Source organism: Pinus tabuliformis, chromosome 7 (assembly GCF_031772625.1).
Source record: "Pinus tabuliformis cultivar Carrire ecotype Pingquan chromosome 7, CPIR1, whole genome shotgun sequence".
NCBI lineage: Eukaryota > Viridiplantae > Streptophyta > Pinopsida > Pinales > Pinaceae > Pinus > Pinus tabuliformis.
Genome location: NC_142293.1, coordinates 82,341,784 through 82,366,403, shown reverse-complemented (window position 1 = coordinate 82,366,403; position 24,620 = coordinate 82,341,784). Strand labels below are relative to the sequence as shown.

Here is a 24,620-nt window from a genome sequence, read left to right as displayed (position 1 = left end):
TGAGCTAGTAAAGAAGAGGCTCTCTCGAACTGAGAACGTGTACGTCGCTGATCTGTAGGATCACCGGCAAGATCACCTACTGCATCTCGAGTAGCACGAACCCATTTTGGAAGCTCAGGAGCTGAAGGAGGATCCTGAGATGGTGGGGGAGGATTGTCATCCTCACTTTCATCATCTGAAGAAGAAATGTTTTCAAAGGTAGAAGAGATAGGGAGAGGTGGCACATCCGCCGGACTAGGCTCACAAGCCGATATATTTTCATCAAATTTTACATCTCTTCTAATGATAACATTTTTCGACTTAAATGGAATAAGTCTATAGCCTTTGACATCTTCAGAATATCCAACAAAAGTACATTTTTCACTCTTAGGTTCTAAAGCTTTATGCTTTTCATCTGGAATATGGGCCCACGCTTCACTTCCAAAAACACGAAAGTGACTTACATCTGGTTTGATTGAGCTCCATGCTTCTTCTGGAGTGATATTCTTTAAAGCCTTAGTAGGAGTGCGATTTATTATGTAATTTGCACAGTTAATTGCTTCTGCCCAAAAACTAAGACCAAGTCCTTTAGATTGTAGCATACAATTAGCCATTTTCTTTAAGGTGCGATTCTTCCTTTCAGCTACACCATTTTGTTGTGGAGTATATGGAACAATATGTTACATTTGAATTCCATTCTCAGTGCAATAGTTGATGAATGTGTTTTTAACATATTCTCTGCCATTATCAGATCTTAACTTAAGAATTTGATGTCCAGATTGTTTTTCAACAAAGGCCTTGAAGGCCAAAAAAGTGTTAAATACTTCACTCTTGAGTTTTAAGAAGTATACCCAAGTGCGTCTGGAGAAATCATCAATGAAAGTTAAGAAATACTTGCAGCCAGAGAATGATACAACTGGAAGTGGACCACATAAATCACTATGCACAAGCTGTAAAGGGGCTGAGGCGTGCCAAGAGGCACGTTTTTCAAAACTGTCCCGATGATGTTTTCCGAGTACACATCCGGAACAAACACCATCTCTACAAGTTACCATAGGAAGACCTGTCACCATATTTTCTTTACATAGATGCTGAAGGGAGCGATAGTTTAAGTGACCAAATCGCTCATGCCAAAGTTTGCTCACTTCATCGTTATGAGCAACAAATACTGAGGGAAGATTTGATGACCCAAAGTTGTGAAACTTATACAACCTTGTAGAATCATCAGCAATGCCAGTAGCCAAAATCTGTTTAGGATCTCTTAAGTCCTTGATTACAACATCATGAGGTGAAAATTCAACGATTTTACCTTCACCTGAATGAGTTATCTGATATACAGATAGAAGGTTGCAGGATAAGGTTGGAACACATAATACATCATTAAACTGACCATTGTCTAGATGAACAGTTCCAGTCCCTACAACATTAAGAGATCTATCATCACCAACATATATATTTTTGGTGTTACAATCATTTAAAGAAGAAAACATGGCTTTGTTTTTGGCCATGTGATAAGAAGCTCCAGAATCAATGAGCCACTCATGAGAATGAGAAGAAGAAGATACATTTAATGCATAGCCAGACCGAGATGCTTGACAACCACATGCAGAAAGTGCCATTCCTGAGGATGAAGTTGAAGTTGAAGATTGCCCCAAATGGATGTTATGCTTTTTCATTGCTGCTTCCAAGGCTTCCATCTTCTTAAAGCATTTTGATTCTAAGTGGCCATCTCGATTACAAAAATTGCAATGTCTATCAGTCTTCTTCCCTTTGTTTTTATTTGTCTTATTATTTTGTTGAAATGATTTTTCATTTTGGGGCTGAAATTGCTTAGGACCCTTGTTTGGTTTAGGACCATTCTTTTTAGGATATGACTTATTAGGATTCTTTGAATTTGGTTGCTGCTGGGCGGCTAACGCTTTCTTGGAAGAGTTTCCAAGATTAAGAAGACCAAGGTGTAAGAGTTTTTCTTGTTCTCTTATTAAAGAATCACAAAAAGAGTCAAAGAAAGGGGACTTGTAGTCTGTTCCTTGAGAAATGAAGGCTTCTCTTGTAGAATGGAAGGTGGAAACAAACACAGAGTAGGTTGGTCCCAACTTTGTAAGAATGGAAAAGATAAGGTTACTATCTTCTTTCTTAACTTTAACACCTTCCAAAAGATATCTAAGGGTCTTGAACTTGGACAAGAAATCTTCAATGCAAGAAAAATTATTAGGGTCCAATGTAAGCAACTCATTTTCAAGTTGATGGGCTCTAATTTCATTTTTAATCCGAAAACTTTATTGATTTGTTTCATTGCTTCATCAGGAGTATCAATTTCTGCAATATGGAATCTAAAATCTGGAGAAATAGACATCCCTATCAATCCACGTGCTTGATCTTGCCTATTTTCCCATTTAGTAGCTTTATCTTCATCCTTCGGTTTCTTTTCTTGGCCTGAGGCTATTCTGTAGAGACCTTTACTTCTAAGTAAATCCTCAATGTAAGCCAACCATTGGAAGTAGTTGGTGCTGTCAAGGGTAACTTGGTATTGACTTTCCATTTCAATGGAAACTGAAGCTAAAGATGCTAAAAATAAGTGTTCCAATGGATAGATCTCGAAAAATTAGGCTGGTTTAAAAAAACGGCTCTGAAAACGGCTTCCGGATGAAGAAGTTATGGTTTTTTTTTAAAAAGTTGTTGAAGTTGCCGACGAAGTGCGGGAATGTGCGGAAATGAAAAAGTCCGCCCCCACAAAATGGAGACTTGAACCCAAGACCTCTACTCTCTTAAAATAGCTTTGAACCAATTAATCTATACAAAAAATTTGAGAGAGAGAGAGAGAGAGGGGGGGGGGTGCTTGGTGCTTTGGTTGCGTGCTTGCTTTGAGAAAGCTCTTTTTCCCTACAAAACAAAAAACACAAAACCCAACACGGACATGCAAAGAAAACGAACCTTATGGCTCGAAGTTAGCTTTAGCCGAAAAACTAAATATTTTCAAAAATGAACCTTGCGGCTCAAAGTTAGCTTTGGCCGGAAACTAAATATTTTCCTCAATGTTTCTGATTTTCCGAGATCACCCTAAGGCGCAGGGAAAAGAGCATACGCATGAGAAAAATCCTTCCTTTCTGTTTCTCATTTGCCCAGATCGAACAGAGTCGCAGGGCAAAGAGCATACGCAGAAATGAAAGGTATAGATCCGGTAATAAAAAGGCTAAATAAGTCGAAACTGAAATAAACAGAGAGAAAATAACAGTAAACTGCAAATAAACACTGTATACCTCCAGATCTTTAAAATGACGCAGCTAGGGCTACCGGAAACCTTTTCGCGTGAAACGAAAGGGGTTCCTCACTGAAACAGATGCTCCCAACACAACAGAGCAGTCCACTCGGCCCGAAAGCAGTCAGAAACAGCATATCTAGGAAACGGCAGTCGGATGCAGTTCTACCGGCTTCAGATTTGGATCACCAACGGACGCGGCCCTCAAATAGCTCTGATACCATGTAGGAATTTACAGGGTAAGTTCCTCAGACAGAACACCAAAAGGACACCGCTCACAACCAGATCGCAGATCAATACACCAGTATTTTGACGTGGTTAAAACCCTCAAAGAGGGAAACAGTCCACGGCCTGAGCCAACGCGGCCACTTCAGGCAATTTATTAATAAAAGAATGAAAATTTACATATGTTTCTCTCATGCACGGATTACCCTACAAATGACCCTCCATGCGCTTTAAATAGAATTCATAGACCAATCGGGTGTCAAGCCACGGATCAAGTGTCGGTAATACCGAGGAGAGAATGAACTGTCGAATCACTACATATCGTGACCGTCGGATTGTAAGTTACAAAATGTACAACGGTAAAGAAACACACTTTACCTAACTCTATACCTAACTCTACACTAGACCAAGTTGTACTTAACTATTTCCTATGTGTCGGAATATCCTAACACAACCCAAGTAGCTTATCCTTCATCATAGTAGTAGTAATAATAAGAGGTTCTGCATTTGACTCATTTTCCTCAGCATGACTTTGGTCTCTAATCTTAAAGAGGAACTCAGCCTCTTTTTCTTCATGATTTTTGTCATATCAAAATACTTCATGAAGGCATTATGATGTACTTCTTTACTTCCTCTGGTTATAACTTTCTTGTAAACTAATCATATCTCAGATGTTTCATAACAACCTGAATCAACCATAAGTACTAGCAACACATTTCAACCAATACAAATCATAATTTCAATAGTATAATGCAAGGCTTCATACTTGACAAGGATCCTTTTCGCAATAGTATAATGTATATGGCATTAACACTCTGTATCCCAAGGAAATGTCCTTACACAGGTATGAACTTCGATCAGCACATCACACTTCTGGATGCCAAATATACAAGATGTGTGGAAAGCCTTTCTAAGCCCAAAAATTTTATTTGCAAATTATCCTGCAGTAGACAAGTGTCAAAAGCCATAAGAGAATATAGGATCTATGTGCTTCGTTATATAAAGTGTCAACAAGGTGAAGGTAAGTTGTCTTCGGAGGATGAGATTATGGCATTCCAATTCCCTCCATAAACAAAATAACAACCTACAGGCATCTGAAATTTATTTCTATTATAGCCTTAACCATGAGATTTCTTCCTAGTTCTGGCTTCCTTGAATCAGATAATCTTTTGTTTTATTTTGGTAGGAACAATGGCACTTTATCATAGAACACTCCAGCTTTTAGGGCAGGCTGACACTTAGCTCTATTTTCATCCATCCTTGTCAATGCATGAAAGATTTTTTGGGGTAATCTTGGGTGCATTCTTAAGGAAAATTTAGGCATTTGAATTACATGGATTGCTCACTACTAAAACCTTTATATTTGAGTTTGCAATTACATTAAGAGTCTTTCCCTCTCTTAGCAGAGGATACAAAGTATCTTCAAGTTCCATCGCAACACCTTCTAGAGCTGCGAATGACCTTTCTAACCCAAGTAGTTGCAATGCAAGTGGTTGATCTTGCCTAAAAGCTTCCCCAAAGGCAATCTAGTACAGCTTCAGCAATAATATAAAAACTCAGATCACTAGGAAAGAATGATATCAACTCCACGACTTCATCCTCAAAGATGACTCAATCTGATCCAATAACTTGGCTCTCAAGATATAGGAATTCAGCCTCCAATGTGATATCCAGATTTGGCAAGTATATGATCTCAATTCCTCAGCCTTCAAAGTGACACCAGCTCGTCTCTTCAAGAATTTAAGGGATTCGACCTCCTAAAATGGCTCAGCCTTTCAAGAACTCAGCTTCTTCAAAATTATTGTAAGATCAATTTGTTCTTCTTCCAAATGCTCACACAGAGATTTCATTGAGGTATAATTCAAAGACTTTGAAACAAAAGTGCAATCCTTTGGTTCAGTATATGGCCTTCAGGCTTCTCGGTCTCTGTGGATGCAATACTGAGGCCTTTCGGCTTTCTAGAGGGCATCCCGAGGCCTTTCACCCTCTACTTGAGGTAAGACTGAGGCAATCCGGTCCCCTGTCACAAGTGTCGGCTTTTCAACAAAATATAGACTTGAGAACTCAGATTTGATCACAGAGGCATAGACAAAGAGGCAAATCTTATATGCTCCTTCCTTTTCAAAAATAGCCAAGGATTTCTAGGGCTAGAACAAACCCTAGAGGAACAAATTAACTTTTTCAAGGCTGCTCTCATACCCTCGCTCTGTTACCATGTTGATTTTTCAAAGATCTCCTAATCTGATAATTACTCTTATGATTTCTTAGTTTAATCTTTCTTGCATTCACATTCATCATAAAGCAATTACACAAAAGATCTCAACTGTAGAAACAAAATGCCAGTAGGATCATAAAGAGACAGCCAAACAAGAGACACAAGAATTTTACCATGGGAAAACCCACATGGAGGAAAAAACCAGCAATCTTTTCCTTACAGAAATTATTCAGTTCAACAAAGATACATCAAATCCTTCAAGTCAAATTGACTAGTAACATAGCCCTGGTCAAACTATCCTCTAGGCGAGTCAATCTACTGTCCAAACAATTTGACCTGGTCTAATATGCTATGGCCAAAATTTGGCCTACTTCTACACCAAAGATTCTCGGTCTTGTTGTTTTGGTATGCCTAGAAACTCTGCCTTCGATTTGTCCTTACTCTGCCTCATATTCATCCAACAATCTGCCTCGGATTCGTCTTGTATTCTGCCTCAAATTCGTCTTATTCTATGCCTCAAATGGTCCGAATTGCTTGCTTGAGGAGAACAAAATGACTTTATATAGTCATCCAAGTAGCCTGAATGGTGTCACTAAAAGGGGTCAGGCTGACGTAATCTTTTGGAGGGTCGACTTGTCATTTGGAGCCAAAAATTCAGCTTTTAAAAATTCAACTTTCTTCTTTTCGAAAATGACATGAAGAACATGTCTTACATTTTTCATTACATGTATTTCTCAAGGGCTGAAATATGAATTATGAAGACTAACCATAGCTACAAAATTCAACACCTAAGACCTCTTAGAATGATTAGCAACCTTGTATAAGTTAGGGTTTGAGAGACATTCAACAATATGGCATGTAATGCCATATAACAACTAGAAGAAATAATCTTTCAAACATAGATCAACAAAGGGACAAGGCTATCTATTAGGTGAGCAAGTTTTAGGGTAGACAAGTGAGTTTTTATGGTTGAAACTGTTGAAATTCTAATGCAAGAGAGAATTTCTAGACATGATAATTACTCGTGAAGATGTTAAGTGTTTTTCTTAGTTTTTCTTTAATATTCATCAAGCAATTACCATTCAAATATAAGAGACAAGAGACATAAGAGATTAGGCCAAAGGCCAAAGGCCACGGCAAAACCCACAAGGGGAAAACCTGTCAATCCTTTCCTTATAGCTTCTTCATCAACAAGAGAAATCCAAGTCATAAATGAATTAACCAGTAGACCATTTACCAAGTGCCATGTCAGCCCTCAAATTTTGTCATGCTTTGTCCATAGAATAGTCAACCAATGATAGTCTTCTTGCAGCCTGCATTATACAGAGATGATGGTCTTTCCTATGGCTCACATAGTCCTCCTGTAGCTCACATTTCCAGAAGTATGTGCCTTGGAAAATTCGCTTGACCATAAACAGTGTGCCTCAGAAAAATTCGAACTCCACAAGAAGGTGTTACAAAAACTCCAGTTCTTCACTTATTTGCTAGAGCAAGGTCATCAGAATCTCTCTTTGTCTTTCTGAACTTCATAAGAATCTCTCCTTGTCTTTTCTAAACTTCAGCCGTTTTCCTTTCTTGTATACTTTAGAGATAGATAAATTAGATGATGTGTACGTGTGTTCCAAATGAGGGATGCGAATAGGCTTTATATAGTCTTCTTCCACAAGTGAATGGATGTGTCCCTGGGCAGGCCGACATGTACTCTAGAAGGATCAACTTCGCAACTTGATATGACAAATGACAATTGACAAAAATTTGAATTTTCTTCTTTTCATTGGGTCACGAAGAACATGTCCTTTAACTTTTTCTTTTAACTATTACAAAGCATGAAGAACATGCTTAACAATAAAAAAATAATAGCAATAATTTTTCTTCTTCTTGTTTTTACATGAAATACTTATTGATACAAGTACAATTAAATTTATGAAGACCGAACCTAATTAAAATTTCAACAGAAACATGCATAAAATAGCAAAATAAAGATATGATGTTTGCCCTAATTATAAGGTTTTACCATGCAATTAATGCTATATTTTGTCTTTTCAAGTTATTATATGCACTCCCTATTAAGAGGGCAATAATATATCACTATAAAATTGCTATTAAATACAATTCCAAGAAAATCCTAACCCTAGATACCTAGAAATTAGAGAGAAGAGAGAAAATATATACAAGAAGGGGTTGATCAACACCTACTAGACTAGTGCCTTGATCTAATTAGGCAATGGAGTCTTTTAGGGCAAAATCTATGAAGACAACCTTGATGAAGAGGGTGAGTAAAAATCTCTACTTAGAAAACCTAGCAACTTCCTTAGATGGGAGATTTTAAGTTCAAGAGATTCATATATCAAAGTTTTCATGGAAATTCAAGGAAAACAATTTTTCATATCATGAAGAATAAAGATTTCGAGAAAGGCAATTTTGACATGGCACACATAGAAACCCTAATTCACATAATATAGCATGCAAAAATGGAAGAATGTCAACAATAAACTTACAACATTCAACAAGAATCTCTTCAATCAATCCCAAAGAAGTCTCCTCATGCAAAATTCCTCCTCAAAAGACAATTTTCTCCAGAAAATTACATTACGGCCAGGTAGAAAAGAGGACAATAGCTAGAGCACCATTTCAAAGAGAGAGAAGTCTCATGAATGATGATGATGAATAAGTGAATGAGATTCCCCTCTATTTATATGAGGGAAACCAAGTCTCATTTCACTAATTTTACAAGCAAAATCCCTAAAACAAGTTTATTTGAGCATTCAATTAGGTCAAAGGTCACAAGCCAACCTTGAGATAGCTCTAAAACATAATAAAATGCCAAAAATAACCAACATGTTGGGAATAAATGTTCACTACCATGAGCGCCCCCCTCCCCCAGGGAGCTCACTTAGCAAGCTTGTGAAAATGTAAAGTAAATGTGAGTACAGCATCCCATATTCAAATCCCTAGTTGTTTATCCATGGTCATGTGCTAGGGGGTGGTGCAATTCACCTAGGGGTTATAGTGATAGCAATCAAAATTGACCTCCTATCATGCAAGTACAAAACCGTCCTAGTTACCGATTCCTCTACACATTAAAAAAATTGTTCTCCACCATGACATCATCCTCCAAGAATGGTCAATAATGCATCAAGTGATGCAATGGTCTAAGAATGCTCCTCACTCCAAGAATCCCCAAAAGTGCATGTGTACATCTCAAAAAGGCACCTCCTCCACCATGAAATCAACCATAATGAGGCATACATCACCCTTCCAAGGCATGTAGGAGTGACACGGCACCATCTAAGGCAAGTGTTAGCACCAAGGAAGAACGTGCAAACCCTATTGTTGACAATGTTGAACTTGCCAACATTCAAGGGGGTCTCCCCGATATGCGGTCCCACTTAGACCTCACACCGTTTGGGATAGGAGCCCCATCTGGAATATGGCCTGATTGTCATTTTCTTAAACGTTTGCCTTGGCTTTAGCTGTCAGCAAAAGAAAGAACCGCATGTGTTCCTTCAAAAAGCAAGTAGGTGTGCTTGGTGAATGTTCGGTTGTAGATGTGTTAAGTTTCTTCTGCTGCAAAGTAAAAGGAAAGTGAGCCTCTAAGCGAGAGGTAATAGTACCACCCTAGCAGAGGCACAAGTGAACAAGAAAGATCTATCTAACATCCAGCGGAATAGTCCACAAAGACGTGACAGTCATTACAACACATTCTCAATATTATAAGCAGTAAAATAACCGAAATAGTTCAACTACTTTAGTACAGATGAATTCAAACATGAATCATAAACATTCACAGAATAGTCTTACAAATATTCACAATCCATGCATGAAGAACGTGTTGGCCACCAGGCTTCGAATATTAAGTAAAAGTCCCAAGGCACATGTATACAACGAAAACCACTAGCTCCAATAGTGGAGCGTTGGAGCCACTACTTACTCCCCAAAAGAACTAACTTGTCTCTCTGATGATTTATGGGAGAAGCCAAGGTGAAAAGTCTTTTGCTTGTACAATGAGGGTGTATATATATAACCAATGGGATAATCTTTCACCTCCCTTATGACTCTTTGACTACCCTCATGATTGTTTGACTTCCAATGACTTTTCACCTTTTACATGACTCTTTACATTTTGTATGTGTCCTTTGGACTTCCACTTTACAATACATTTACGGATAAGAATTTACAATAATCCACAATATGATGTGGCACATGATGACTCATGACATGGCACTGGTGACATGGATTGCATGATGACATGGCGATGTCAAGCCATTCTTTGTTGCAGCTTGCTTTGTATCTTCTTGGAGATTATCTCTTCTTCCACTTCCTAATGGCTTAGAGATGAGGAGTCTTCAATGTTATCAAATCTTGAGCTGTTGTCACAAATCGATGTCCCTACACTTCCTCTTGATTGATCAACTTGTACTTTCAGCTACAGAGTTGTCTTCTAGCATGGTCTCCTTCTCCATCTCCTTCTTCATCATCTTGTCATAGCATGATAGAGTTCTTGCATCTGCAATTCACTCATGACAAGACGACATCAGTCCGATAAACACCTAGTCTAAGATGCTTCATGATGATCCACTCACTGAGTTGGAACTGGGTAGCAAACTGAGGGAGAGGCTCAGTGACTGCACAATTGCTCGGCTCAGGCAGTCAAGGGTCAGGTCTAAGCCTTGAGATTACGCAATGCGCAGTTCAGGTTAGATTAGGCTTGAGGATTGTGCAATTGAGGGATTCAAGGAGCCAGGCTGAAGGCTTAAGCATTGAGATTGCCCACTACGCAACGCTGGAAGGACAAGAGGCTAGGTGATTGCGCAATTCAGGAGCTCAAGGGCTGGACTTGAGGACTGAGACTGTGTAATGTGCGGTTCAGGGCTGACTGGAGAGGTAGATTGCGCAGTTTTGGAGTTCAGGGGCTGGAATTGAGATTGCGCAGTGCGCAATTCAGGGAAGCAAGAAATGCGCATTGCGCAGTGCCAAGAGGCAAGGTTGTTGCTTGAGGTTGAGATTGCGCAGTGCATGGTTCATGCTGGCTAAAAGAGGCTGAGTGGCCCAATCAGGGAGTTTTCCCAATTTGAATACGTGTCGAATCAGTGAAAGAAAGATGGGCAAAAGCATGACTTTGAACATGATCACACACTTATATTATTCGACGACACAACATGGAACACTCAGAACACATGAACAACATCCTCTCCTCAATGTGACAACTTTGCGATGACTTACACCAAAGATACACTTCGCAACAATCATGACGACACTTGTGCGACAGTGCTTGAAACTTTGGAAATGAGTGTGATACATGTTTACATGGTAAGACCAACTCATTTACACAAAGATTACCCCTTGAAACCACCAAAACTAGCTTTTGTGCATTGTGTGACACTTGACATGCTAAAAGATGACACTTTGATTTCCTTGCAAACGGGACAAGAACACTTAGAGAAAACACATGCAATGACCCTTAATGCTTGCGATAACAGTATGTAAAATCAAAGTAGGCTCCAAAATTTGAATGTAAGCCAAAATTTTGAATGTAAGTCATCTTAGTGATAACCATCCTCATCTGGGCTCCAGAACAATGCATAATCCAGCAAACATGGTCAAAGCCAGCCTAGGGTGTCCTAGGTCCATCTAGGCACATCGTCAAATAATCCAACACCCAAGCTCTCAAGCTCAACATTTCAACATCTAGAGGTACATCAAGAGGTGTAGAATCATGTAAAAGTCGCTCAAAGGCCCAACGCTCATCATTGAAGGGGCAATGTCGGGGCCGCTCTCAAAACAAGGCAAAGTACCCTCTGGAATATGCTAGAAAGGAGTCAAGCCATCCTTCAAGGGATCTTTGTTGCATGCGTGATACCATCTCAACAAAACTTCTCAAGATGAACTTCGATAAACATCATTAGGGATGAAAGCCTCTTACTAAGCAAGCAATTAGTGTTAATTCCTCCAACGAGTTTTAATCCATTATAATGTACACAAGGTTTCTAAAAAGTCTCTTAGGAAAGGATCTGAGAATTGGTGTCAAGCATCCCTTAACGATGAGAGCTTGTAGTTTCCCCTGCATGCATCAAAGGTGCTTTCCAAAGAGAACAAGCCAATTTGAATTTTGAGGTGCCAAAGGTCCCTCTAGTTACGCCATGCCCCTTTCTAATATACTTGCAACATAATCAAAACTCCTATTAAGTACAAATGTAAAAACAATTAAAAGCCAATTGTCAAATTTGGCCTTATTATTTCCTTGGTTATCATAGATGTCTTAAATTACAAATAATTTTCCATCGAGGTTATCCCGATGAAGTTAACTTAGTATTAAGTTGCCCATTAGAATTCTCTTCTAAGAATGGTTGCTCCAACCAAATGTATGTCAAAAAGGAATGGGGCCAGGTGGAATTCCCCTACCAATCTGACATGAAATCTGTGTTATGTGGTGCAAGTGCTGACCTCGAGGTATGTTTCTCAAAGCAACTCCCAGATTTAACCAAAAACAAAGCCGCCTGAATGCTCTTCTACAAAAGTGCATTGGAGTCCCTAGTGTAGGGTGTAGGATGATGAACATGTTGCCTTGAAATTCATACAGGCAGATTTATGAGAGGTCCTTTGACACAAGGGCACTAAAGACCCATCTCTCTTTGATGTATTTCATGATCTTCTAAGAGAAGGACGTGTGCATGCTTTTTCAGTGGTGTTCATTTTCAAGTTTAAGGTGCTTGACAAGCACTACTAGGGGAGTAAGGTCATGCATGCTTTTTCAGAGATGTTCGCTTTCTTGTTTAGGGCTGTTGACAAGTATTGCTAGGGGAGTAAGCTAAAAAGTGGACAAAATCAATCATTTTTCCATAAAAATTCTAGAAATTTTGCCAAAAGCAGATATTAATGGAAACTTTGACCATGTAATGTGTTCTTCCAGATTTTAACCTATTTTAAGAAAACCCAACTGGTCAGAATTTAAATATAACAACTTTTTTTAAATGAAATTAAAATTAAAAAGTCTGAATCAAGGTGGAACTTTCCCTCACCTGAAAAAACTAGACTATTCATAATGGCTGAGTTTGTCCACTTTATAAGTTCTGAAGGAATTGTAATATAAGTACGTTATACTAGAAACAAGTTCTGATATAGGTACGATAAAATAAAAACAAGCCCTGTAAGCATCCAAAGAATTTACATATAAAAAATTTCCATTTTATATCTTCACTTTACCATAAGACAGAATCCACTGAAGTATATTTGTTTACAAAAAGTTCAGGGAAGACGAAAGAACACTGAAAAATAAAAGGCATTCATCCTGCAAACCATGATTCATCCATCCAGACACTTTTTGATGGCATCTTCGTCCACTCATACTGCAAACATTGTAAAGGATGATTTAACATTTTACCTTAAAGCGTCCAAAACAATGATTACAACTCGTTCCACTGCAGGTTTTGTCCAGCAGATCTTTTTTAATCCGCTGCTTGAGTCGTTCAAAACACTGATCTTTTGTTCTTTTCGCTTTTCAAAATTTAGATCATGTTTCTCATTACCAGACCCTGGTTCCTCCGACGGCCTAATGCAAGGGGATTCTTCGACATCTGAGCAATGGCTGAATGCAGAGAGCTCAGTGCGAGTCAACAGAAAGCCCCTGGCAAAGAAGAAGATCGCCATTCCGTGAAGGCATAGAATGTACAGAAAAAGGCAAAGAAAGTTTCTCTTGAAGGAATTCTTTTCCATGGTGTCACTCCGAAGCTCCGATCTGGTTATTGCTAAAACCCAAAAACTTTGTAGTGAAATTTGAAGGAGTTGAACAAATTATGAAACACCCTTCGTAAGAACTGCCATAATGATAGATAAATAATCGTTTTACATTGGGAAAGAGTTTGACAACAAATGCAAAACATAGTATATGATTTTCCATTCTTAGGGACAAAAGGGTTGGGTTTGGTTATATTGTTTTTCCAAAATAACTTGTCGCATTTGGTATGGATGATTCTGTTTTGACTGTTTTGTTTATTATTAAAAATAACTTGTGATGTTTAAGATTATATCTAATTTATTTATTTAGATTTAGATTTTGGATGTGATGTCTAGAATTATTTTTATTATATTCGTGTTATTTAGGTTTGTTTTTATGTTTATTAGTTTTTTTATAAAAAAAAAAAAAAAGTGTTATTTATTTATAGTTTAATATTAAAAATGTAATTTTTGTTATTTTTTATTATTATTTAAATTTATTTGTTTATAAAGTGATTGGTTGAGATTTTGTTATAAGCTTTTTGTGGTTTATATATTCATTAGTTATTAATTTTTTGTTTTTAGTTTTATTTTTTTTATTTAATTTCTTTATTTTGATTTTTTTTCTTTTTTTCTTTCCAATTTCATTTGAATTATAGTTATTTATTATTATATTTTAAATATATATATATAGATAGTGATGGGTTGAGATCTTATTATGAGCTTTTTGTGATTTATATTTTCATTAGTTATTAATTTTTTGTTTTTAATTTTTTTTTCTTTAACTTTTTTTTTTATATACATATAGTGATGGGTTGAGATCTTATTATGAGCTTTTTTGTGATTTATATTTTCATTAGTTATTATTTTTTTGTTTTTAGTTTTATTTCTTTTTATTTAACTTTTTTATTTTGATTTTTTTCTTTTTTTATTATTTCCAATTTTATTTGAATTATAGTTACTTATTATTATATTAAAAATATATTTTAATAAATTATATATATATATAATAAACAACTATATTAAAGTGTATTTTTGTTAATATAAATAATATTAGTTAATCATATTTCTTGATTTTTTTAATGGTATTCAACAATACAATATTTTATTTTTGTGATAAAATGTTTTTCTTTATTATTTTTTTAGTTTAATTAAGATATATTTAAGCTAAGCTACATGTACTAGCTACTATGTAGCCTTTATTTAGTATAGGGTTTGGAGTTGATGATTAAAAAAATATATTTCAATAAATTATATATATATATATATATAATAAACAACTTTTATATATATATATATATATATATATATATATATAAAATAAACAACTTTTATTATATATATATATATAATAAACAACTATATTAAAGTGTATTTTTGTTAATATAAATAATATTAGTTAATCATATTTCTTGATTTTTTGTAATGGTATTCAACAATACAATATTTTATTTTTGTGATAAAATATTTTTCTTTATTATTTTTTAGTTTAATTAAGATATATTTAAGCTAAGCTACATGTACTAGCTACTATGTAGCCTTTATTTAGTATAGGGTTTGGAGTGGATGATTAGAATTGTATCTAATTTATTTATTTAATTTTGTTATTTAGAAATAATGATCATTATTGTTTATTTTCTAATTTTAATTATGGAGATAATATTAATGTTATATGATTTATTTTGTAAATTCAATCTTATTTATTTGGTTAATTGAAAAACAATGTTAATGTAGTAAATAATAATAAATTATTTAAATATATGAAAAAATAGTTACATGAAATGAGTTTTTTTTAAGAGACGAATAGGTTCTTTCCATTAAGTAAATGTGGTACAATCCTTGTACATGCTCTTCATCAGACAATCATGTCTTGGAATAGATCAGCCCTCGTCATTAAATCTGGAAGCTCCATTATGAGTTGTTGTGTCTGGGAAACTGATCACAGTCGTCCAAATTTAATGATCTTGTCGATACTAACTGGAATCTTACCTTCATCTGCGCACACCCTCGACGTCAGTTGCTCCCTTGCACACTCAAGTTTATTGCAACTAGATACCATATCCATTAGTGAACAAGGCTCAGCCCGAGACATTATGATTCCAAGGATATGAATATCAAATTTTTGCATCCTTCCATGTCTAACAATATTGAGGATCTATTTCCACCTGGCTAGTATCGAGACCTTGAACACGTGATCCCTTAACGCTATCACACGAATCCATCATTTCAATTTAATTGCAGAGCGTCAATTCAAGGTTGGGAATATCAGCCTGCCCCTTTGGTATTTATTAATTCGCCTTTGGGATTGCTCTAATTTCAAATATTCTTTAATGCCCTTTATTAGAGCGAGAACCAATTTGAATGACCTTTAAATTTGAATGCTCGTGAGATGTATTAGGTTAAGTTTTTTCCAACGAGTCTGCATTAATAATGAGATTCCTTTTTACATGAAAAAACTCACTGGTCTCAAACTTGGAAATTTGCGAACATATTCGATGTAACATCACAGATGGTAAAGATAATGGATCGTCTTAGGCTTTACATACATATTGGATTATTAGCATGGAATCAGCGAACACCATCAACTATCAAATTTTCTTTGCAAATGCTAATTCTAATCTTGGCCAAAGAGCTAAGAACTCAACATGATTATTGGTTGAGGTCCTAACCCATGTATATTTAATCTTTAGTTCTTTATCGAGGCGGAAAATAACCCCTCTTGCTCCAGCGTCCTCGATTTATAGGAAATGATAATTAAGAATGACTTGAGTATTATATAATCTATAAAGTTCATTTTTAAAATGGAGATTTCATAATGTTAAATTATGGAATCTTACTAGTGGTGGCAAGAGGGGGAGGGATTCTTATAAATACCAAAGGAGAAACATAAATAAAGTTTGTTTTGGGACTAGGCTAAAGAAGGAATAATCTCACTGAGATGTATGGTCTCTTCCTTGGCCTTCAATTAGCCAAAGCGAAAGAGATCTCCTTTGTTCTCATTCTAGGCGATTCTCTCATCAAAATTCAGCTCGTCCAATTGGGCTCCCTCCCTTAGAACAATCATCTCCCTCTCCTTCTTAAAAGAATCTATGGTATTGTTGACGATGCTGGAAATCCGTCAACCAAGGGGATCTCCCCTATATGAAGTCCCAACTAGACCTCACACCATTTGGTGTAGGAGTCCCATTTGGTATAAATGTTCGGTTGTCATATACTTAATGATTTGCCTTGGCTCTAGTTGTCAACACATTCCCAACAATGTAAGTACTAAGACAACTGAAATAGTTAAACTATCTTAGTACATGTGAAACAAACATGAATTACAAATGCCTAAAGAATAATCTTACAAACATCCACAAGACATGCATGAAAACATGTTGGCCTGAACAGGCTTTTGCATTAATAAAAAGTTCCAAGACATATATGTACATCATACATCACTAGCCCCAGCAGTGGAACATTGGAGCCACTCCTCACTCCTCAAATAACTAACTGAAAACTCTCTATGCTTTGTGGGAGGAGCCAAGGTGAAAAGTCTTTTGTTCATACAATGAGAGGGCATATATAACCAAGGGTGATGCTTGACCCTCGTGACTATTCGACTACCCTCATGATTGTTCAACTTCCTATGACTTTTCAACTGACATGACTCTTCATATTCATGTGTGTCCATTGGACTTCCACTTTACATTACATTCGATTTACAATAGACATGGCTCATAATAGTGATGTGGCCTTTGACAACTCATGACACGACTTGACATGACACTATTGACATGGACTAGCTTGTTGAGGTGGCAATGTCAAGTCGTTATCACTGATGAGTGATAGATGTGTTCTTGGATGCACTCTCTCTTCTCCTCCCATAGCTTGATGATGTGGGGTCTTTAATGATATTTGGTTTTGAGAGGTGGTTGCATGCATGTGTTCCATTTTCTTGTGCTTGATAGGCTTCTTTGTCCGTCCAACTGTAAGTGAGTCTTCTAGTGTGTTTGCCCCAACTTCTCCTTCTTCTTTGTCTTGCCATGATCTAACAGTGTACCTGTTCATGCAACTCACTCATGAAGGGACGACATCAAATCCAAAAACTCCCTAGTCTAAGATGATGCACTATTATCCATAGACTGGGCCCGGGACAGGATGACAGGCTAGGAAGAGGGCCCAGCAACTGCGCATTATGCAGTTCCAGGTGACAGAGAGGGAGACTGGTCACTGAGACTGCGCAGAGCACAGCTCAGGCTTGGCTGAGGAACTCCTAAGCATAGTCTTCACTGCCGGGAAAAATTGCACAAAGGCCACTGGGAGGCAAGATTGTGCAATTGAGATCATCAGTGGTAGCTGCAAGATGAGACCCTGGGAGGCAATTCTATGCAGTTTTCTGAGGGAAGGCAAGATTGGGCAATAGAGGGACCAGAGAGGACAGATTTGCACAGTTTTGGAGATCAATGAGTCCCAGCTGAGGGAGGACACTGGGGGACACTTATGCGCAATTTTGGGAGGCAAAGCAGGTCAGGTTCTCTGCGCATTGCGGGCTTCTAGCATGTAGGGAGGAGGCTTGATGAATGATTTTGTCAAATGCATAGTTTAGGTCAGGCTTGAGGCAAATTTCGCGCAATTCTGGGAAGGAAGGCATGCTGCTCAACTCTGGGATTGCGCAATGCAACTGCCTTGGGGGACAGTCTCTACGCACTGCATAGTTCCAGGCAACAGAGCAGCATCACTAAGGGCTGAGACTGCGCAGTGTGCAACTTAGTTAGGGTCCGGTGAAAGAGAGTTGTCTGGTCGGAAGGATTTTTAGGAAAATGGCTAAGTGTGGGAGGCAAATGAACTTGTGAGGAACTTGACATTGTGATCACACACTTAGCGTGCTTTGGCAACACGACGACATAGACCACCAGAACAACAAGACAAAACATTACCCTTTGTGAGACTGTCTAGAACAAAAAGCGACAAGTGCAACACTCGTGATAGACTTTAGGACGACCATGACAACACTTGTGCAATAGTACTTAAAACTTTGTGTATGAGTGTGATAGGTGTTTGCATGGCTAGGAAAACTTGTATTCACAAAGACCAACCTTCAAGGTCACCAAAAAGGTTCGCTAACATGACATAACAACCAGACATGCCAAAAGACGACAGTTGATCCAACAAGCGAAAGGGAGCAAGACACTTAGAGGAAACATATGGAATGATTGTCAGTGCTTGCAAACATGTGTGTCATTGAAGAGACAATGATATGACAATGATAAGTGATCCTTCATGCTAAGCTAAGAGGTGTATTTCAAAAGATGTGTTTCATTTTCCATACCTACCCTCCAAAGGGTTATGCATCAGATGGATTCTTCATCTGGTCCAAATCTTCCATCATACCTTAGGTTCCTTGGTCTCCTTATCTTTCTCCTCAGCTTCTTAAGATTCATCTAGAATGTCATCCTTCTTCGTGGCCACTGAGAGACACAATTGCACATTTTAAGCGGGCAATGATTGTTGCAGGATGAGGCCTTGGGAGGACACATCTACGCAGTTTCAAGATGCAAGGTAGACTGGGCAGTTGAGATGCCTAAGGGAAAAAACTACGTAGTTTTTGGAGATAGTGGGTTCCGGTTGGGGGAAGGACATTAGAGGAAGCCACTGCACATTTTTGGATGCCAAGGGAGGCTGGGATTTCTACGCATTACGCAATTCCAGCAGGTAAGGGAAAGGCTTGAGGGTTGCAGATGCAAAGTGCGTAGTTCAGGAAAGTTGGTTGCGGCTAGGTTGCTAGGGAAACTCTGGAATTTGGCTAAGTGTGGGATCGGTGGAACCGATGTGAACAGTGATAGAACTTGACTACGATCACACACTTGAACACTTAATGACACAACATAGACCATCCAGAACATATAAAAATATACTTTGCTTAATGAAACAACCTTTGTCGTAGCTTACGACAAGTGCGGCTCCGATGATAGACTTTGAGAGGATAAAGGTGACACTTGTGCAAGAGTGCGTGAAATGAGTGCGAAACATGTCTATGTGATGAGAACAACCCATTCTCACAAATATTTCCCCTTGAAGCAAAACAAACTTCCCTTTGCATGACAAGCGATAATCCCCATGCCCAAAGATGGCACATACTATATAAAGATGAAAGCGTGAATGACTCTTAAGATCGAAGAAGGGAGCTTGAGATCATTAACTTACTTATAAGTGACTAAGGAACGATCGATCACAAGATCCACAGTAGGTTCTGAAATTTAAGTGTAGGCCAAAATTTTGGAGGGTGTTGCAACCGCCACAACAGGAACCCTTTAATCATTTCCACATAAATCATATTATCAAATCCTCCACAGGAAAACCAAATAAGTTGATACGGAAGTCAATACCACATGTCAACTGGGAGAAGGTCAATGTGAGGTCAATGGCTCCCTTAGATGGGTGGTTATTCCGCAAATCATTGAAATTGAGATCCTAGTCACCACTCTACTCATAGAAAAATGGATTGGAATATGGCATGGTCCAAACTATATGGAAAGGATAGAGTTGAATGCTCTCTTCTCATACCTTCGAAGAAGGCTCATTTGGATAATAACTTGACATTCTCTAGGTGGCATCGTTTGCAAGTCTCGTCACATGAGGTGGCAGGCTACATGAATGGTGACATGAGGAGCATTTACTCAAACCTTGTGCCATAGATTTATTTGGACCTCAATTCTTTCCCATATGAGGCTTTGTACCAATTTGGATGGACAACATATGGCATATTCACATGAATTTGGAGTTGGTGGCATCTCTTGAAGCACGAGAACCTCTGGAATTACAATCAGCATTCATGGATGTTGAGATCAGGCTTCAGTTGCAGAATCAGGAAGGCAATTATTTATACGGGTACCCCTGTGGCTAATGCTATGTCGGGTGTATTTACCAGTCTAGTTTTGCGCTCCTTCTAATAGGTAGTTGGATTCCTCTTGGGTCGTGCTCCCTCCTTCAGATTAGGGTTGGGGTTCTCTCACTCTTAATAAGCATATGACCCTCCTCCATCTACACAAATTACAGGCTCAAGTAGACCAAGAACGCAGAGGAGCACTCAAACTCTCTTGGGCCACAAAATCGGCTGGCTTCAATAACAACTACTACAGTTTCCTATTTTGTTTACCTGTTGTCTTAGTCGTCTTGTGCGCTCAGGGAAATTCCTTTAAAGAAAAGGCAAGGTCTGAGGCAAAGTTGTCTAGTTTTTATTATTATCACACACAATTAAATCTAATTCATCGAGGCACTCTTGTTTTCTCTCTTGATTTCATGTCGAGAGTTGTGCTTCTAAGAGTCTAGCTTCTCAGGGAGCCCCAACTTAGAGTCTCACCTCTATGCATTTGGACACTCCATGATACTGTTAATGCCACAAAGTCAAGTCCATAATGGAATGCCATGGATCTTCCTCTCCCATCTCTTCTTTTGACACCCCCACACATTATAACTTCTACTCACACCCTCGTTGGATTGGCACAAGGAAGTCAATGGCCTCCATCAACAAGTTCTATCCTTGACAGAGGAAGTGTAGAGCCAACAAGCCATAATTAGATAGTTGGAGGATGACATGGACTAGGTGCACTGCCAATTTGCAGATTTGTAGGAACAACAAAACACTGGGGACAATACAAGCACGGGCAATAGTGCCCTCGACGACCTAACTGACAATATGTCCATAGACCCTCCTCAGTAAGACATGATAGCTCCTTGTAAACGCATTTTGTTAAGCAGTCAGTATTGTCAAGTCTATAGTAGCAAAAGTCTTAGTTTTGGTTCTAAGAAGGAATGTAGCAAAATTATGACAAGATTTTTTGAGATACTTCTTAGAAACCTTGTAGAGTATTCTGTATCTCTGAACAAATATATAAATTCCCCAAATATCTTGCTACCACTGAGTGCAGGATTAATAAAAAAATCCTTCTCATTTGTGTCGATTTATTATTATTATTATTATTATTAATTTTTATGAAATCTTACCCAATACTTAAAAATCATAAGAAACCTATGAATAAATGGTTCATAAAGTATGATACTTACTATTTTTTGTAAAAATCGTAGCAAGGAAATGAGTTCGATTGTGGAGAAAAAGACAATAGTCATACTAAAGTGAATGGTCTTCTTGAGAAGCTTTAGTTATCAATTATAAATATCAAATGTGATTAATCACACTATCATTCATTTTATTGAATTTAATTCTACTTCTTCACTCATGCGAGCATCGCTTAATACATCAAACGTTGAGTGGAATATTCACGTTCATGAGAATGTGATTCATTAGTAAATAAGAATCATGGTAGATGGGTCACAATGAATTACTTGAGTATCTAATATGCCATGCAGTTAATATCAACAAAAGATATTCCATTATGCGCGGTATTTTAGTACTTTTCTATTTTTAAATACTTTATACTATATTTAAAAATATTTATGAAATGAATATAGATAAAAGGCATATGCAAAAGATTCTATTACATATGGTATGGAAGGAAAAACAAGAGCCCAACATTTGTGAAACCTAGGGATGAACATAAATAATGTGGTGGAAATTATAGCTCTAACAAGCATCTCAACTTACCCATAGTTGATGGTGTTAAACGTTTAGAATATTAAGGGGATTTGAACCTCACCATATGTTTGACGAAAAATATTGTTAACCCATTGTTCATAACAATATGAGATTGAAGATACATTTGGATAAGAAATTAGAGATTTACATTTGATTGTATTGATATACACAAAGAGTTAATTGGTAGAGTGGTTAACATGCTTGCAAATAAAGGTGTGAATTTGGCTTCAAATTCATTGCAAGCATGTAAGAATAATGTCTCAATGTATGACACCTTTGATTCACATGATTTAGTTCTTGTGAGCATTTGTAGGATGTCTCAATCTTATTTGACCACTGTGGGAAGCCTCTATAAGTGCTCAAATTATGAAGTTTATATTGCAATGAATAGGAGTGAGTCTAGAGAGAGATTCATTTCCTACCTACTTTCACTAGTCAAATTTTTACTCAATTTTATCTTATTTAATACCTTGTTCATTGCACTATGATAATAAACCTATTCTTTACCAAAGTTGTGATGGGAAACCTATAAAAACAACATGTTTTGCCTCTAAAATAACTCACATGATAATAATGGAAATTAAACATTGATCAAGTTAATGTTCTTTGAGGGGTTTACTTATTCACATGTCCTTTTTTCTCAAGGAAGAAAAATGAACTCTACCATGTTTTTATTATGGTAGTAGGAAAAAAATGATACTTTGCAATCTTGTCATTATTAATTAGACCATTATTTTCACATTTACTCAACCCCAACAATTTATCAACCAAGTGTCAGACATTCCGACATGCCACGAGGTATTAATGTGGTCACTCCTTATCTGAAATACCAATTGTTGAACCATTGAATGCTACAACATTGGGGATCATAAATGACAATGGCTCTAAAGGGTCCTTATGAGTTTATTCATAAAGTCTGCCACAAAGTAATGACATACCTGAGAATGAAATTCTTGTTCAAATTAAGATGGATGAATATTTTTATTATTTATGATAAATTTAAACTTTCTACTCTAATGAGCTATTTTGTGGGTCAAATTGCACCTAAGTTTGTTATAAATCCCCTATTAAGGGAAGTTTATGAGACTTACAATTGGCACCAATCAACCACCCACAACCCAAAAAGGATTAAACTTGTTAAGGGCCTTTAGTTATGGTAAAATGCCTTGGCAGTGTTGTCTCTCTAGGAGGAAGATCTCTCTACAAAACAAACGTGGAAAATTGTTTCCCTATTATGTTTAAGTTTCTTAGCCTCCCTCTACAATTTTGGGACATTTTGAAGTAGATTTATATTTCTATTGGAGGTTTCATCTATCATGAATTTAGTAGGTATTATAACCTTAGACCATAGGAGAAGGTTTACCTCGGGGTTAACCTAATAAATGTCTTAATGGTGGTTGTCTAAATCTAGATTAGGGACAACATTTGGCATCACCTTGTTAGGTACCTAAATCTACCCAATACTTGTTTTGGATGGCAAAGTTTTGATCTTCACATCAAAAACTACCTCACTTATGGTCAAAGTTGATGCTACACCTATATAGGATTCTTTAATGCTTCAAACTAATGTTAACAAGACCTTGACAAATGACGCGTTAGTCCACTTGGCCGAGAATTCTTATTGACAAACAAAGCCATTCTTGACACCTAAAATGCACTTACATTTTATGTAGTTCACACTTAACTTTTGCATCTACTTGGTTCTTTCCCAATGTATAATTTTAGATCCTCTTCAACCTCTATCCAAGAAGGGATGCCAACACACAAACTATGAGGAGAACACCTCAGATTTGAGGTCACACTTAATGTTCCATTGGTTTGTAATATTATTATATTATTATTATTATTATTATATTTTTATTATATATATATATATATATATATTGCATTACTTTGGAGGTCATTTTTCAAGTACATCAACTATAAGGAAAATTGACTTTTTATGAAGGCACTTCTCTGTATTTGATTTTAATAAAAGCAAGCAAGTAGAGGTTTGTTGAGAAATGGAAACAATAAATTCCAGTTTAATTTTTCCTTGAATTAAACTGAGAATTAAAATCGAATTCTATTCTCATAGCAACTTGTAAATAATTAATTAAGTTTAATTAACTTAATTAGCTTAGGAATTTCGAGTTGGAAGTCTTTTTGTAATCATGTATGTTATCCCTAAGTTTTAGGGGTCCGAGATGAGTTTATTTGAGTTGTAATTAGATAACTCAGTTTGACTTAGTTATAGATAGTGAAACTAGTTCTAATTGTTTGTGGAACTAGTAGAGGTCTAGTAGTGAGTTGGTGCACTAGTGCATCCTCAGTGCTACTCCAGGTAACTGAAGATTCCCTCATGAGAAACTCATGCATGTCAATTGAGAGAAAGACTCAGTTGAGACTAGAGTGCAGGGACGGCGTACAATCAGTTGTAGAATGGTCTGAGTTGTACATATCATGCATGCAATCAGAAGAGGACCTAGTTTTGGATTACGCAATTATGGAAGAAGGAATTCCCAATTAAATATGGGTTATTCCTCTCAGGAATTGCGCAAGGAAATAGGGGCTCAGCGGGCAGCAAAAATTGGCTAAGTTTTGGTTAGTGCGGGCTTGTGAGGCAGAGAGTTGATCATACTTGTGCGGAATTGTTCTTGTGAGAACAAGCTTTG

At 37.1% G+C, this 24,620-nt stretch overlaps 1 protein-coding gene across 2 annotated transcripts in view; it reads right to left on the bottom strand.

Annotated features, from left to right (window-relative positions):
• The window catches only part of LOC149245297 (Alkaline-phosphatase-like family protein), a 377,731-nt gene extending 364,165 nt beyond the window's left edge, over nucleotides 1-13,566 (bottom strand). Inside the window, exon 1 of one of the 2 annotated variants that reach the window (XM_089457751.1) lies at nucleotides 13,060-13,566. In XM_089457751.1, coding sequence (XP_089313877.1) covers nucleotides 13,060-13,391 — 332 coding nt within the window. In that variant the 5' untranslated portion in view covers nucleotides 13,392-13,566. The remainder of the gene's footprint in view (nucleotides 1-13,059) is intronic. The other variant, XM_089457752.1, reaches the window with a different exon arrangement.
• Nucleotides 13,567-24,620: the final 11,054 nt, after the last annotated feature.